The sequence below is a fragment of the Bradysia coprophila genome (assembly GCF_014529535.1).
Source record: "Bradysia coprophila strain Holo2 chromosome X unlocalized genomic scaffold, BU_Bcop_v1 contig_473, whole genome shotgun sequence".
NCBI classification, from domain to species: domain Eukaryota; kingdom Metazoa; phylum Arthropoda; class Insecta; order Diptera; family Sciaridae; genus Bradysia; species Bradysia coprophila.
Genome location: NW_023503340.1, coordinates 18775 through 37621, shown reverse-complemented (window position 1 = coordinate 37621; position 18847 = coordinate 18775). Strand labels below are relative to the sequence as shown.

Here is an 18847-nt window from a genome sequence, read left to right as displayed (position 1 = left end):
CAAAAAATGTTGGGTTTCTAAAATAATGTCGTAAATTGTTGGTTTTATTTTAGAGGTACTTCGTACGGGCTTTCGTAATTGCGCTATGCGCAATTTAAAAAATGAACACTTTCAGTAAATTTGACCATGCCCAACTTGACTTGCATTTTGGTAACAGACGCATTAGAGGGTTGTAGACGTATTAGGGTTCCGGGCGTATTACGACTACGGACGTATTATGGTTACGGACGAAATAGGATTACGGGTCGTACGGGGCTAAGTCGCAGCAAACGCTCCGACTGTTCTGATGCCTTGTTTTCTCGAAATTCCCGCACATTGTTTGTTTTCTTCCAATTTTACTTATCTTGAAATAAGACAAAGGAGTAAAAAGCATTGCGTACTAAATAGGTTAAAATCTGTGTTTTTCCGAGCTATCTGTTTTTTAGGAATGCATGGCCATTGACCTTCAACCAATAAATATCAGACGGCAAAAATTTGTCATAACTAGATTTAAGTTCTTGTGATGCTTTGTTTGAATTAACAATTGAAGAGATTTAAGGAAATTTCAATTGAGTGATTAGAACATTCCACTTCATTCACAACGGCTGCTACTAATGCAAAATACTACGCCGCTTCAAGTAAATGTTTGGGAATATACACAACTTTTTCTCCCTGTTAAAAATTATGGAAATGTATGCAAAATAAATGTTTAACTTAATTTTACTTGGTTATGCATTTTCACATCTTTAGCACGAATTGATTCAGTCAACAACACACACATATGTATAATAATAACTAAGTTATGAAATAGTAATTTTGGTAAATTAATTTTACATAAACTTAATTCTACTTTAGTTGTACTTATTTAAATAAATAATTAATTATAATTTACGTTCGAAATACACATTACTCGACTCATGCCCCATCGATTCTCTTCTATACAAAAAGACGTCACACAAATTAATTTGTATTTATGTTTATATAACGAGAAAAATTCCTTTTGTGTTCGCTTTATTATTATTATTATTATTACTGTTGTTTCGTCTTGCCGTGCGTGCACTACATTGTTTCACTATCAATCATATTTAAACCACTACCTGTGACTTGTCGCGATAATGTGAAATGAACTTCCGATGATTATGACACAATTTCAATACGAAAAATTATTAAAAATAAATTTGATTGACTCAATGCTATATGAGTTGTGAAGGGGTTTCGGGTAATAAGATTCATTGCTTTAATTGATACTGTGAATGCAGAGAATATCTATAGACACACCAAAAAAAAAGGTGAACTGATAAAGTGTGGCAGGGTGTTTGCAAGTAATTAGATTTGCAACTCTTATGTTTCAAATTTCTACGACAACAATCAAAATCCATAATAAGGTACCAGTATAAGATTCAATATATTCCACGCTCTATATAACACATATGACATGGTGTATCGATAAAAATCAATGACTTTGAACATTCATAACAAGCGTAATATTCTCATAAAATCCATTGTAAATCGCATTTAATGTTGAATATTGTACGACGCTTACGACACAGTATGTCTACCGACGGGAATCTGTAAAGTACTTTCAGTGCAGTATTCTATAAAATACATGGGCTTTCCCAAAATGATGCATGGAACTCAATTTAATCCAATCATTTTCAGACTGTAATACTTTCGGCAATATGGCTAAAGCGATGGTACTTAAACTTTCAACAAACTACAGGCACTTTTTGTCACCAAAAATAGACTCAATTTGAAAGAAAATTTCCTAGAAAATTGATTCATATTTTATGTGTGAATACAGTGCGTGGGGATGGCACGTCAACCGCTAAATAGGTATCGAATATAAGTTCAAAATTTGAGAAAATTCTTTCCCCTTCTCCTTTTTCCTCTGGTTGTTTTTCTTGTACAAACAGATTATCCGCAGCAGCTGAAGCGCACACGGTCCCCCTGAACCAAAATAAAGTTTTGATGAAAATGCACCCAAAAATTGATTGCTGTTCTCAATAGAGGGACCCTAGGAGAGTTCAAAACGATGGTCCGTTAAGCTGGACCAGATGCTACCCCAACCCCATACAACTAAGAAAAAAAATATATGGGATGGGGAAGCAACCGGTTCAGCTTAACGGACCATAGTTTTGAACTCCCCTAGGGTCCCTCTATTTAGAACAGCAATCAATTTTTGGGTGCATTTTCGGTAAAATTTTATTTTGGTTCAGGGGGGGTGTGCGCATTACAAAAAAATGATTTGTGATTGGTTTGTCGGTACAAAATGTCATTTTATTAAAGATAGTCGCAGTGAAATTTCAGCATTTCAGCTGATCCACACAAACAATCGCAACTGATCATACGTCGTTATAAGGTGTGACAGCTTCAACCGTATAAACAAGATTTGATTGTATTTGTGGATCAGCTAAAAAACAGCTTAAGCAAAATCATTTTGAAAGTTCAGTGCCTCCGACTGAATTCGCTATTTTGAGATATTTTTTTTGCTATGCCACCCGTCGTTCATAAAGGGCATCCGCGTCTTATAAAAAAAAGTACAAAACAAAAGTGGTTATAACGTTATAAGCTATAAGTAAAACGTCGATGTGGAAAAGGGATTCGAAAAAAAAAAACAGAGAAAAAAGTGAACGTTAGTTGTGAACGATACCTAATTCTTCTATACACAAAAAAAAACCTTATTTCTCAGTTGGTTAGATGGAAAGATACTTTCAAAACGAATTGTAAAATCAAGTAATTTTTGGTTGTCTAAATGCATCAAAACTGAACAATTAGCATTCTCCACCTCTAGGTGGCCATTCAAAAACCAATCAGATACCAAAAAGGCGGACTCAGTCAGTCAGTCTAATTTAGAAGTAAATTTGCTTCAGCTGTGTATCAGCTGGTCCACTCATACGTCTTTAAACGGGTTTTCGTGATTGTGCTAACTATTACATCCATATAAACACTTTTGACCAGCTGAAAAACGGCTATAGCAAATTCATGTCTAAATTTCACTCACGACCACTGTATTTTAAAGATACATTTTGTATCATACAAGTCAGACGCTCATGAATTGCGGTAAAAGAAATTTTCGAATTCCAAGTCTCTTTAGATATTAAAACGATAGTTGTTGCTAAAACTCAAAGAGAAAAGGATGAGGACAAATGTGCAAGATCGACTATAAAAGATTTCATCTTATAAGTGGAACATTAACAAGGATTTAAAGGAGATATTAAATCAACTTTGCCACTGCATACAGTTAGAGGCAGTGAAATTTCAGCATGAATTTGCTGTAGATATTTTTCAGCTGATCCACATAAACAATCAAAATGTTTATTCGTTTTTATACGGTTTTCCCACTTCTACGCACGTGCGTGCAACAAATTCAACCGTATAAACAGTGTTAATTGTATCTATGGATCAGCTGAAAGACAGCTGAAGCGAATTCATACCGAAATTTCACTACCTCTGACTGTATTACATAAAATAAATAAAATTCGATTGAATCTACTGATAGGGAGCATTGACAATAAAATATTGAGGACGCTTTACGAAATATAATTCCAAAATCTACGATTAATTTGTTACGAATCGTGCTATTCTAAATAAAAACTCTCTATAACTCTCCGCATCACAATTTATGGCGTGACGTAACTGCTATATATATATATACTTTTCGGTACGATTCAAGATCAAAGGCCAATTTGTTTTTTATTGTGATTGAGAAGTCTAAAAGGAAATTTTATACAACAACACGCACAGGTGACAAGGATTATATGGATAACGCAAATAAGTGCAAAAGTTTGAATTGTAACATATCTGATCTACAGTTTAAACGGAAATGGGTTTGACGGGTTTGGCACACTCAAAGTTAAGCAAACATTTCAGTGATCAGTGTCTATACGTGTTTACTCTCATACACCTTTATAACACTTGAATGAAATTCGGAACCATAAACTTTTGTTACCAAAATGGGTTCGGATTTTTTTTTTGTTATGCGAAAATGAAGATTTTGTTTTACTTTAAGGACGACCACAAAATTCTACAATTTCAACTTTTACAAAATATTTCATAAAATCATACCACTATGACAATGTAATACAAATGAATTTTGTAAAATCGTGTAAGAGAAGACAATATTTATAATACATGAGACACACACGAATCGTGAGCTGTGCTATTTTGATAAAATACAACAATATATTTTGCCAACATTAAACATTTTTTGGTAATATTTTAGTTTGCGGCATTTTGTGTGTTTCTGTCAACTGTTGTCATTGCTGGTCTATGTAGTGAAATATATATATTCTGTATTCATTTCAGTGACTTTAATGTTCATTTTGGTTTTTCTTTTTTAAATATATGTTTTGCGTTGAAAATACTTTTTTCATAAACGATTTGCATTGATTGCGCGAAAGCTAATAAAAATCCAGAAACTTTTGGTTTTGTCGGAATATGTGGAGTACCGCATAAAAACCAACATTCACTCTGGCAATTATAATTCTCAAAACAGCCCTATTAAAATTGACTTTGATAAATCGTCCGTTGAAAAATTGTAAAAATTTTGTCAAGAACTTTTATTAGTTGAAATTTTAAACTGAACCAACCAACTGAATGCAATTATTCAAATTTTCCATGGAAGTCGTACACGCTCATTTACATTGTCAACCAACGAAAATTTCGTTATCCAAATCGTGTAATACATAAAGCATTTATATTGCAATTATCGTCAGTAAGTTACCCGGTCTGTAGTACAAATTACGGAAATGGTACTTTTCGTGTGTGAAATTTTGCTGATCCGAGCCGAAATCGTGGCCAGAAAATTCACTGGCGATGAAATGAGAGCGAAACCAGCCATACACCAGGTGAGATATTAGGGCTCACGTTATCTTTTCTGTATCAATTTTACCACCATTTCAACCAGAAACAGGCAACATTGTTTGGTGGTAAAAAAAAGAATTATCTGCCGTAATTCCAAAGCAGAAACGAGAAAGCAAATAGCAGTCATTCAGTCTCTATTGTGCCCTCCGTTACGATCAGGCACTATTCTGGTGAAATATTTTTCCGTATTTTCCGGAATGTTTCTAAATTTTCCAGAATTTTCCTACGCTTCCCCAAGTTTTCCTCAATTTTTCCAGAATTTTTCCGGAATTTTCCTGAAATTTCCAGAAATTTCCAGAATTTTTTCGAAATATTCCTAAAGTTTACTGAACTTTTTCAAATTTTCTGAAAATTTTAGAGTTTATATTGCAATTATCGTCAGTAAGTTACCCGGTCTGTAGTACAAATTACGGAAATGATACTTTTCGTGTGTGAAATTTTGCTGATCCGAGCCGAAATCGTGGCCAGAAAATTTTCACTGGCGATGAAATGAGAGCGAAACGGTGAAAATATTCCAAATATAGTGTTAGCCATACACCAGGTGAGATATTAGGGCTCACGTTATCTTTTCTGTATCAATTTTACCACCATTTCAACCAGAAACAGGCAACATTGTTTGGTGGTAAAAAAAAAGAATTATCTGCCGTAATTCCAAAGCAGAAACGAGAAAGCAAATAGCAGTCATTCAGTCTCTATTGTGCCCTCCGTTACGATCAGGCACTATTCTGGTGAAATATTTTTCCGTATTTTCCGGAATGTTTCTAAATTTTCCAGAATTTTCCTACGCTTCCCCAAGTTTTCCTCAATTTTTCCAGAATTTTTCCGGAATTTTCCTGAAATTTCCAGAAATTTCCAGAATTTTTTCGAAATATTCCTAAAGTTTACTGAACTTTTTCAAATTTTCAGAAAATTTCTTACATCTTTCCAAATTTTCTCACAAATATTTAACAGCGAAAAAAACAATTCAAGAGAATATGGGAAAATATTTTCTCAAAAATAGTCCCTGCTTTCGTCCAATCAAAATCGTTACCGGACACAAAGCAGAACGCAGAACGTCCATTGTTGGGAATTTTAATTCGGAAAATTCGGAAAAATTCCGAATAATTCTGATATTTTTTCGGGACTTCTCGGAACTTTTTCAGAACTATTCACGCCCCTACAAAAAAGAAGTTTTTCCGAAATGCACCCAAAAACTAAGAACGCACATCGATTCAGGGACCTATTGGGAGCTCAAAACAGCATTCAGTAAAATGGGACCAGTTCCTTCCCCATACAAAATTTTTCAATTCATGAAATTTCAAACACCTCTCTGAAATCGTTTTGTCACAAAAGTTCAGTGAGTGGACATATTTTGATCGAAGATAATTTTTATCTTATAGTCAGAGGTCGTACCTTTCTAACGATACCCCCACTCAATGTAGTTCATTTGAGAAAAATCACTTTGTTGACTTGAAAATTGTCGTGAAGTCGGTAACTCGAAAATAGAGTAATCAAAGAAAGTCAGTTTTCATTTTCATAAATCTGTCTTCTAAAAACGTTTTATTTACGTTCCTTTTATCAAAGCCAAATAAAATATGAAAAGCGAGAAGACTTCATATGATTGTTCTAACTATTTAGCCTGTTTTCGAGTTATGAGCTATGCCGACAATATTCAGCATAAAACTGCACTCTTCATTACTCTCGATTGAATCGGTAAAGCAATTTCCATCATTTGTAACACAAAAATATGTAATAACAGGCTCTTTTAAATGGGACGAAATAAATTTTACGTGTTACGGCATGTTTCATTTTCATTTACATTGCCTAATCACGTAAAGCATTGTACTTACGAGGTTCCAAGTTGTTATTTGACAAGTGGGGAATACAGCCCTCCCCTTCGGGTCGGGCTGTAACACCCCACTTATCAAATACACAACTTGGAACCTCGGAAGTAATATACTATTACTTTACCAGGAAGGTAATAGAGCCATACCCTCCCTAGTGAAAAAACCCTTTACCTCGCTCGTAAAGTAAAATAGCATATAGTGCACACGGGAAATAATTTGATATCTCGTTTCATGATGAGTATCTGGATACAATATATTATCAAATTAAAATAGGCTTTACCTCACGTTGTCGAACAAATCTACAATAAATTGGAACTATTTTGGGACAATATTCGTATAATCATTTTAAATAAATGCACCAAATGCGGGTTAAATAATTTCGTTCAAACTACTCATTTAGAAATGCAATGAATTGTTATCAAACTAAATTTAAAAAAGGATTTTAATTTCAATTATTTATGCATAAAATTAGTAAAACACAAATGTTTTTCGCGTAATTTGTTTCTGTCGATTATTGTTAGGATAAAATATTGATTTGATTAAAACGTTTTATGTTCACATCTGCTTTGTAAATGAATGTGTGAGTGTGATGTGTTATTATGAACGGTATCATTCGCAATTTGTATCAATGAAATGGATTTTTATGATCAAATGAAATGGATGAAATTATCAACAGAAAAAAATATATTTTTATTTGTATGTATCATGTAGCTGAGCATGTTTTATTCTGTGCAAAATATAAATATGTGAACGAGAGAAAAACAATATTGAAACCAAAAATTATATTGCAATTACCCTTGGTGGTTTTGAATCCCTGGTTTATGGCCCGTGTCGTTCTGACGGCTGCTCGGTAAATTCTCCAATAGAAAAACAACATCACAAACATTGGAATGTAGAAACTTCCCAAGGCGCTATAAACTACGTAACCAGTGTCGTCCGTTAATTCACATGTCCACGGACATTGGTAACTTGGTGAGGGCGTTGTAGCCGATATAAGCGTATGGTTTCCCCGACGATAAGTGACGTCTTCAGAAGTCTGCAAAATGGTAAAACATTGATTTATTGATTGATTGGTTAACATTACAGTTTGGAAATATTATTGGAACAGAGAAATTTTTAACCAGAAAACTGTGCAACGTAGAGCGAATTCAATACAAGTAGACTCTTAAACGAGAGTAGAAATTTTTATTTATCACCCACCTAGCTCAGTTAAATTAACTGGTTTTTCCCCTGTTTTTTTAGCTCTTTAGAGTCTCTTCGCTATTTAGAGTCGGTGGGTAACACCTAACACGTCGAATTGAGAGGAATTCTTCATGTTCAAGATCATTTTCACAGTGAACAAACTGCTATGTAATGGTCAACTTTCGTATAGGTCAGGCAAGAACTCCTGAATTCCCTTAACTTGAAAGTTGGAGTCAAAAAATTAAAATGACCCTTTTTTCGGTGAGTCTGACCCTATTGTACCTCCCCTGTTTCATCTAAATTTGATTGCCACATGAAAAATAAATGAAGAATAAATGGCATCGACGCATAAAGACATAACCTTTTAAAAATCTCCTAGACACTCTATACCGAAGACTTATGAATTGTGAACCAGTTCCCAACAACATTGAAAAAAATGAGTATTGCGGTCGAATCTACGAGATTAGGGATGGGAGACGTTCAAAATTATCGATAATATCAATCGAAAGAAATTATCGATAATCGATTAATCATATCGTTATCGATAATTTAATAATTATCAAAATATCGAAATTCGAAAATTATCAAAATATCGATATTTTGATATTTGTCTGAAAATTCATGATAATATACCGATATATCGGAATATATCGATAAATATCGGATTTTCGGACCGAAATATCGATATATCGAATTATCGATATCTTGATAATTATCAAAACATCAATAATTATCGATAATCATTATCACCCATGCCTATCTATGAGAGGAAACTTTTTCATTATAAGTTCTCAAGAGCTGCAACTTATATGCTGGAGTTGCAATTCATTGAAACTTTTAATTTTAATGAGGTTCTATCCGTACAAACACAGAATCTTATGTACAAATTAATTTAAAAGAAATCTCTTCAAGTCAAAAGATATTATCCGCCAAAAGACTAAGTTTCATAACTCTGCGACTATTATTAGATAATCGAGTGAAAATTATTCGAATGGATTGCTTCAGCAGTCGTGATTAGATAAATTGATATTCTAAAAGCGTATAATGCGGTAAAAATTCTTCACAGACTTTCTTCCTGTTGTTATACTTAATAAATCAAACAGAGAACTAAGGACCTGTCATAAATTATGTCAATGCCACAAAGAGAACATCATTTCAATCAATATTTCGACAAATTCTGTAAAATTGTAGTCCTAGTCAATCTACTTCATATTTTCAACAACAATAAAAGGACAAAAACATTCTATTATTAGCTTCATACATACGCCCTCCACGTATACGTTTTTTATATATGTATGTAAACACGTTCGTCGTCGTTCGAATTGCTACATTTATATAATACTATAAAAGATTCAAAAGAAGATTTTTTTCCCCAATTTATATTAGACATATGAGAAGTAGTCGGTAAGGTAGATATACCTATTTATATTTAAAAAGAGTGTTATTTGAAACTTATTCTAGTTTTATGCTCGAACGGGCTATCACCTACCATTTAATAAATCAATACTTCAACCTTCGCTCATATATGAAAAAACCACCATTTATTTCTTCTATCCACACGTATTTAGTACATAAATATGTATCTATTCACATAAAAAGTTTTCGTATCAACAAATGTATGTATATAGATATGAAACAGTAAATCTGGCAGATAGATAGTATTAGTATGAGCCATAAGACGGGTAGTATATGTGTCTGTTTGTATAGTTCTCTTCTTTTTTTAATATAAATTTCGTAGAAACGAGTAGGATATAAATCTAAATTTAAAATGTGAGAAGCAGTTTTCAATTTCAAAGTGTATAGCCCTCCAACAGGTCAAGTTTCAAGTATCTACACTTCAATTTGCATTTTTCATCATCTATATATACATGTACAAGGTACACTCCTCATCTATATATCTCGTTGTATATATATATAAAACAAGATTGTAATATACCTGTATTCCAACTAGACCATGAACTGGAATGTTTTTCGTAAAATTTAAGGATTTTTCATATGTAATATAGATGAATGTTAACATTCAAAAAGTACGATGCACGAAGTATGCAACCGTTTGTATGTACTGGATGTACAATTTTATTAAGACATTGAATTTGCGGTACCACATAAACATACTTTTCACTCAGACCGTCCATGTTGTACAATACCCATTCAACATTGAATAATCGGTCCGTTAGACATTTGGCTACCGGTGTACGGTATGTGTAACTATTCCTTCATGCATTTTCTGTTCATCTTGTTCATCTTATTGTTGAAAATGAAAAACACTTCTTTGCTCATTTTTCATCCTTTTTCAGTGAGGCATTTTTTTTTTGACATTGCACTCAAAGAGTAAACATAATACACTTAATCCAATACCATTCGTTTCGAAGAAAAATAAAGAGAAAATATTCAGGAATTGTCTGTCTGGATTTTCAAGTGATTTTGATTTTCTTCACTCAAATTTCAACGAGAAATTCGATAAACAATCAACTTCTAACAGTGATGTGTTCATATAGAAAAAAAAATACTTATGTTCGGATATGATCGAATAATCGAATCTCAAGCCGTTTCAACATCAACGATAAAAACAGCAACACAAGGAATAATTTTAATTAAATTTTTCACTTTTTCTTTGTGCTGAAACTGGAATGGAAAACATTTCTTTGTACAGTGCGCTGTTAAAAAGACAACTCAATGGCATCTCGTAACATGAATCAATGATTTCACAACGAATTGGAAAATTTGCATTTTTCATTTGGATAGAACATATTGTTCGGATTGGGAAAACGTCATTGAACTATCTGAACTTACTTACTGCGCTGCGAAAACTGAATTTTTTCATGCGTGATTTGGGTGGCGATCGAAGGGTCTTTAGCCCCGTACGAAGTACGAAGGGGCTTATAGGATTACGATGCCGTGTGTAATTGATGGAATTCGAAGCAGACGGTAAGGGCAAAGTGTTTGCCTATGTTCATAGATAACGAATCCACAATAAAAATTTTGTCTGTCCATCTGTCCGTCTGTCACGTCGATATCTTGAGTAAATCAAATCCGATTTCAAAAATTTTTTTCCCTGAAAGATAGTTAAAATAGTGAGGCTAAGTTCAAAGATGGGCGATTTTGGGTCGACCCTTCCGGAGCTGGGGCCCAATAAGTGCCTAACTGTTTTTCGACGATATCTCCAGACATTTAAGAACTACACATGTAAGTGATACGTCAAGTGCAAGATATTTACAATACCGATCGACAAAAAAAAAGTTTATGGAAATCAGATGACCGACTCGTGAGTTAGACCCCTTGGTGTGAACTAGGTACAGGGCGGCAAGCCGTTTTTGCTTGTAGGTTGGCCAAATTAGAACGTATTTAGATGGATTTTAATTTATTAGATAGGTATTGACCGTACCAATCAGGGGAAAAAAAGTTGATGAAATTCGATTCACCGGAGCGTGAGCTAGGTCTCTTGGAGTGAGCTTATATGTGGCTACTCGGCCGTACAGTGAAGGTGGTGTTTTTTGTTAATATCTCGAGTAAACTTTGACCGAATTTCATGATTTTTTTTTGTTTGAAAGGTACTAACGAATGTTAAGCAGCCGTACTACTTTCCACCTCCTAACAAAATGGCCGTCGGCCGCCATTTTGGATTTTTGTAAAAGCAATATAAATCGGTGAAAGTGATACTTACAAAGTCACTGATTAGTGTGAAGTGAGTGGTTACGTGTGTGGGGTGTTTCAAGGATCCCAAATATGGATATCTATATATATATATAGCTATATTGAGCTATTTAACGGTATAGATAGCATATTTATCAGTAAATTGTTTATTTATAGGTAAATATAGGTTAAAATAGAACTGAGGAAATTTTAGGTCAATTTGAAATTTGTGTTACGTTTGAAAGGAACATCGTACAGGGCTTCGTAATTGCGCTATGCGCAATTTTTAAGACGTACACATTCCATAAGAATTTTACTTTACCGACGTTTACGGGCGCAGTAGACTTATGGTAAGAGTAGGGCGACGGACGAACTAGGGTCACGTGCGCAATAGATGTACGGGTTTGTACGGGGCTCAGTCGCAGCAAACGCTCTGACTGTTCTGACGGCTCGTTTTTTCTCTGGTTTTGTATGTTTTACTTTTCACCACTAGTTGTGAAATGGATTTTCATATATGCTTTTCGTCACTAGTGGTGAAATGGATTTAATTTTCACCACTCCTTCTGAACGTCTGAACCATTAACCGTAAATAAAAATTCTGCCCTGGCCAAGTTTCGAACCACCGACACCAAAACCCAATGCTTATCGAGCAACACCTCTAACCATTCGGCTATCGAGATACATAATCGCAGTGAACCAATTTTTGAAGCGTACATAAATGCAGTCTACTTGATCGTTCATACAATATTTCGTTGATACAGTAGAATATATGTTAAAGGTAGAGTTATGTTTTGCATTTCAAAAGTTCATTTTTCGCAGCTTGTTGCAGAAAACGTTGTATGCAACACGTTGCGAAAGTGGTTGTTTTTGTCACAAGATGTGGTTATCAAACCCGCTTCGCTCGTCACATCTAGTGACAAAAACTACCACTTTTCGCAACTAGTTGCATAAATTACTATTTTATACTTCAGTTGAATCATGAACAATCGTTTTGCTACTCAGTTTACAATGTATTTTTGACATGCACCGTCGGTGAAGTTAGATTGAAATTTTGCAATTTTTACCATACTGAAGCGATTTTTACAACGTAGGCAGTAATTGATTTGTGGGACCTTTTCCTGAGTCATTTTCAGAAAAAATCATTTTCAAGAGAACACCTCAAAAGGTAGTCTAAAAAAATCTCCAACGAATACCTAAAAGCTATGGTTATTCATGAAACTCAGCCCTTGAGCCCTTCAGTTACAATGAGGTTAATGAGGCGCAAAATGATTAAATTGTATTTAAAGACTGATCAAGTTCAACATTTTGCAACAAACACTAGAATATGCACAAGTCCACGACACAATGAAACCAATCAGTAGCAGTCAGCCTGGTTCTCTATTTCGTTGTAAGGCGAAAGAAGTATCAGAATCGACTATTTTTATACAGCTGGAGATATGGCTGCCGTATCATGGTCAAATAAAATTTACTCGCCCACACAGTTAGTAATAAATTGGAAAATGTTGTCGTCATCAAAAAAACATTGCTATTTCCGTACATACTATATGGGCTGGAAATTTAGTGACACAACACTGGTAATCAATACGCAACCTGAAATACACAAACATCATCCAGTAGGGGAAACAATTGATACGACCATTATATCAACATATATAATTCCAATTCTTTATACAAACACTGGACTGGGTCATCGCTGTATACCTGTTAGTCAATGAGGATACATGTTCATAAATAAATGATTGAGCTATGCTCTAAATCCTTTTTTGAATAGAAAAGGACACCCTGTCCCCAACATAGCAACAAGGAAACCTGTTGCTCTAGTAAATTTATATTCAACTCAACTTTATCAAACCTAAAATCGAAATTCCGAAAAGAGTGCTCCATGAAATGATGCACGTCCAGCGGTGCTAAGCTGGGGTACATGTGAACAAAATGAAGAAATCACATTGGAATAAAGATACCGCGAAGTTAGACCTTTGACATCATTGTGATTTGCTGGCACCATTCGAACATTGAATGATGAAAATTTGTGTAAGACCCATCGTTCATACAAAAATCGAAAAACACTTCAGGCGTCGGCCGTATGCCCATACGGTCAGTCCGGACCTGCAGCAGCAGCAGCAACAACAACAACAAGAAGCATCCAATTTGGAATTTGATTTGATTGGTAATGACAAATGAATTTAAAATTTAGATCGTGGTAAGTATAGGTTTGATCGCTTGATTTCGTCGCTTTATATTTTGTTATAAATCAATCAAAAAACCACATTATTGTCCTCGAATAATAAGGTGTTATGTATTTCATATTTTCCATTAAAAAACCACTAACATCACCTGTACGAATCAATCGATAGGAAGAAAATAAATCCGAAACCAATCTTTCAATCGTTTTCCGGAAAAACCCTCATCCAATATAGAAAGAAAATGTGTAAACAAATTAAATAGAAATAAAGCAGTGAAACCAAAGTTGAAGTGTCTGCGATGGAGCGTTAAATTTAAGAAATGTGCTAAATTTTCTGTCGTTTTAGAGCTTCAAAAAAATAACAAAAGCATTGTTACACAGCCAACGTGTCAATTGTGTCAATCACATAGGTGAAAATATATAGTATTTTCACACCGGTTGCATGTAAAACGTTTCAGCAGCATGTATCCAAAATCAGTTTCTTTTTTCCGATCCTTTTTTTAACGCATTCGCTCCTGGACATCTTGACAGAATCTGTCGTTAAAAAAGAGAATAACTTGGTAGTGAAGGGTTGGTAGAGGACTCATACATTGACCAATACAAACAGCAATGTTCCAGTACTTTCTACTAAAGATTTATGGAAACGAGAAAATTAAAAATGGAAAGCGAAGGGGTCTGACAGTTGAAATTTATTTTTTGGTTCATTTGTTCCACCCACTCAGAAAAGTTACCGCCTGACATAATTCGCATAACTGACGTAACTGGCTTCCACGCAGACATTTTCCTGCCTTACTTCTAGCATGTAATTATATGTAATGTTAGTGACTTCGGGTCGGTCGTATGTTTATACGTCGGACGTGTACGTATATTTGGAATTGGGAATCGTACGTTATGCAGAAGCGCCAACACTGCAGCAGCTCAACCTCGACGCAAAACGGGAAACAATAAACTCGATCAAACCAGAACCAGAAAGGTAGGTTTTTCAGTTTTTCGTATAGGATTGTATGAGGGAGTACCAGATTTTTTCAATTTTAAATGTTTATCGTGTAGCAGGGATAATTACCGATCGAATGGTACGAAATTCGCCGAGTGCTGGTCCATAGGTCAAATTCCGCATTCGTTTGAACATTTTTTCAGTTTCAGTCCTGGGAATTTGACTGACAAATTAAGTTGTTGGTGGACAGAAAGTTTGGTCACAAGTTGTCTATAATTCATGAAAAGAACTATTTTCTTTTCGTCTTTTTTGTTGTTGTTAAATTGATATTCGAATTCAACGAATTTCGTTCTTAATTATTCTATTAATATCGCTTTGTCTCACCCATTGAGAGAGATTGATATCTACGCCTAAATTATCCAAGACGAATATCATTTTCAGTACTAGGGGTTAGTGGAGAAAACCAATTGGATCAAATTTTGTTTTCGATGTTGATTGGTGAGGGTTTTGCGTACACGAGGTGTTGTCGAATTAGCTTCGCTCGTATTGGAAAACTCATATCTCGTGGGCAAAACAACCCCATTGCCTTTCTAGTTAGCAAAATAGCTATTCTTCGAACTCATTACTTTTTTTAGGTGGAAACTGGTGTACGTGTACAATTAGTTAGACAACAAAGTTGTTACGATTTTAACTCAAAAGTTTTTTTTTTTGCTACATATAGAAAAGTTTTAACAGAACAGCATCACTTGCACCACTATTGGCTGAAACGATTTACGAAAGAGCTCAGCTACGACCCTGAAAACTATGAAAACTCATTAAAAAATCTTCCGAAATACAGAAAACGATTCATTTTTTTTACCAGACTTCAGGAAAGTTACATTGATCAATAGGTTAACAAAAGTTATTTGTGCAACGAGGGAAGAAAAGTTGAAAATTGCAATCCGAGAATTATCAATGTAAACACAACGTTTTTCACAACAAAGGCATCCGAAATTTCAGCGTTGTGAAAAATCTGTTTTAATTTTGTATATTGACGATAATCACGTTGGTAAAACGAATCATCTCCGAAATTATCCGAACATACAAACAGAGATTGTATATCCCAACCACAGGACTAATGACATTTTACTTAATACATGGATATATTTCCATTGCTAGACTTCGGAATAAAACCAAAGCGGTTAGAATAAAATCAAAATAATTAGTACAAAATTCTGTCGAACGGCAATATTTTACCTTGCTGGTAGTTCAACATCTACTTATATTTATTTGGTGGTGTTTTAATTTACGAGCGGTGAAGCGAATGAATTTAATGACGCAAGTGCAAAACCACAATTAATATAAATCAAAAATATGAACCGTTTATAGCGAACAAGTCACGATAAATGTCCATATACCGACACATTAGTAAAGTTCAAAAAATTAGTTAACTTGCTAGACGGATGCCACTTATCATTTTTAATACGTAATTGCTCGGAAGTAATTGTGAGTTAGTTGACTGATATTTTCGGCTCGTTCGGCAATTCTCGCTCTCGTTGAAAAAACTAGCAGTGACGTAATAACCTATTACATTCACGTAACAATTACCATTCCATGACGACCAACATCAGCATTTAATATTCAACTAAATCGATCCAAGCATATATATAGGGTGTATATAAAACGAATGAGGAACACCCACCATAGGTATAACACTTCAACATAGAAATTGTCATAAAATACCATTTCTGCAACTGCGCTGCGAAAACTGAACTTTTTCATGCGTGATTTGGGTGGCGATCGAAGCTTAGACGAATTATATATAGACTGGAAATTACGAACAAAATTACGTAAAAATTGTGTCCCCGACATGAAAAACGAAATATTTGATAGTGTGAGAATTGGTGGGCAAATTAGCGCGAAGGTTTCGAAATTTTTTGCTACACGAATCTTTTGAATTAAAAAAATAAATAAATATTGGAACGATTACATTGGGGATGAGGTTGGAACCTTTCAGAGATGGAAGTGTACTCTAAGAAGAGTGATTTATTTCAATGGATTGAAATATTTGCAAAAAGTTTCCGTGAAAAATATTTTCGAATTAGCACAATTTTGACTCAATTCATAAAAAACACTTGAAAATTGAGAAGTTTTTTCTTCTCCTAATATAAGCCGAACTCGAAAAAATGCATCTACACAATATTTTCACAGTAAATTAAAGATAAATTGTCCCGAATATTAAATAAAAACAAAAGTTTACATTCGCGATACTGGATTTTCAAAATACTAAACTGACAGCTACCAAAAATGTGTTGGTGTAAAATTCTACGTAAAATCGTACGAAATATTCATCTTATACAAACTGATGTTGGGGACATAATTTACCGTACGAAATACCATGGTATGATGATTAACTCTAAGGATGAGAAGGGTCTTTTTTTCTCTGGTTTTCTATGTTTTACTTTTCACCACTACTTGTGAAATGGATTTAATTTTCACCACTCCTTCTGAACATCTGAACCATTAACCGTAAATAAAAATTCTGCCCTGACCAAATTTCGAACCACCGACACCAAAATCCAATGCTTATCGAGCAACACCTCTAACCATTCGGCTATCGACATACATAATCGCAGTGAACCAATTTTTGAAGCGTACATAAATGCAGTCTACTTGATCGTTCATACAATATTTCGTTGATACAGTAGAATATATGTTAAAGGTAGAGTTATGTTTTGCATTTCAAAAGTTCATTTTTCGCAGCTTGTTGCAGAAAACGTTGTATGCAACACGTTGCGAAAAGTGGTTGTTTTTGTCACACGATGTGGTTATCAAACCCGCTTCGCTCGTTTGATAACATCACATCTAGTGACAAAAACTACCACTTTTCGCAACTAGTTGCATAAATTACTATTACATGCTACATGCGTCGAAAACCGTACTTTTCATGTTTCAAGCACTTCTTTTGACACCTTTAGCATGTAACGGATCTCTAGTTATGTGATAGTATTTTTTATGACTACAGTGAACGACATCTCAAATGTCTCACTGTCATTTTTTTCAGAGAATGTCATTGTGAATTTGCAATGACACAATAAAATTCTCAGAAAAATTTGACAGTGAGACATTTGAGATGTCGTTCACTGTAGGGGTAAAAAGATGAAAAGTCTCGTTTTCGTGTTTTTATTGACCTCGGCTTTGCCTCGGATTAACTCTGCTTTTCATCTTTTTATCTCTATTCATAACAGAAGTCGATGTTGCATCAATTTCGATTCGTTAAACAAATTAAAAAAAACGTGTGTTCTAAGTTATATCCCTGTTCCCCACCTCACCAAAACTATAAACGATAAAATTAAAAACTTTTCGACGAGAAGACTTTTCGTGATTATCATTCATTGTATTAATTTCATTACCGTTAGCATATAGACCATTTTAACATTTATATTATGCCATGTTTCTGTACACTGACCTTTGGTGTTTGTGGTTGATGTATAAATCCTACCAGGGGTGGAAAGCAAATTACGAATGATAACACCCACACTCCGGCTACGAGCAATTTTGCTCTTTTTGTTGACATTATGCTTGGATATGTTACGGGTCGTGTTACAGCTACATAACGATCCAGGGAAATTGCACATAAATTCAAAATAGATGCAGTGCACATCCAAACATCTACCGCCAACCATACACGGCACCATAAATCACCAAATATCCAAACCTGTGAACGAAAAAATTTTAATTTAAAGAGAAATGAAAAAAAAAATGCTATTGCTGGGTGTACAATGCACTGTCAAATCGCATATTCCGTTCATATGGTAAAAAAAAGTTTTGCTTTTGACGCCCATAGTTATCGATAGATCTTTTTTTACCACAGAGATTGATTTATGAGCTTGGAACTATCCGTCTTCACTTTAATGTCGTTTGTTTTTTGTCATACGTGTTTTACATTTGGACACATTCATTAAACACAAAAAGCAAAATTGTCCACGGAAAATTGCACAGGACAAAAATTATCCGGAAAATCTCTCAAAACTTAAAAAAAAAATTGCTTCTCCTGCAGTTTGAAGGTTCCATCATTTTGAATGATTTAATTGACAAAAATTCCAGTGTTGGTGTGAAGTCAAGGTCAATAAGTAAACGAAAACAAGGTTTACCAACCCATTTATGTAAACTCTATTCTTTCTACATTTCGAGTTCGAAATTATTTTCTACAGTCAGAGGCAGTGAAATTTAGTAATAGATTCGATAATTGCTTGCCGTCTGTGAAGG

General features: G+C 34.4%; 1 protein-coding gene across 1 annotated transcript in view; it reads right to left on the bottom strand.

Moving 5' to 3' along the window:
• The window catches only part of LOC119070111 (octopamine receptor Oamb), a 46916-nt gene extending 28526 nt beyond the window's left edge, over positions 1–18390 (bottom strand). Inside the window, exons 1-3 of the mRNA XM_037174424.1 lie at positions 18367–18390; positions 18048–18296; positions 7464–7704 (exon numbers count right to left, since the gene is read on the bottom strand). Coding sequence (XP_037030319.1) covers positions 7464–7704; positions 18048–18296; positions 18367–18390 — 514 coding nt within the window. The remainder of the gene's footprint in view (positions 1–7463; positions 7705–18047; positions 18297–18366) is intronic.
• Between the last annotated feature and the right edge of the window lie 457 nt (positions 18391–18847).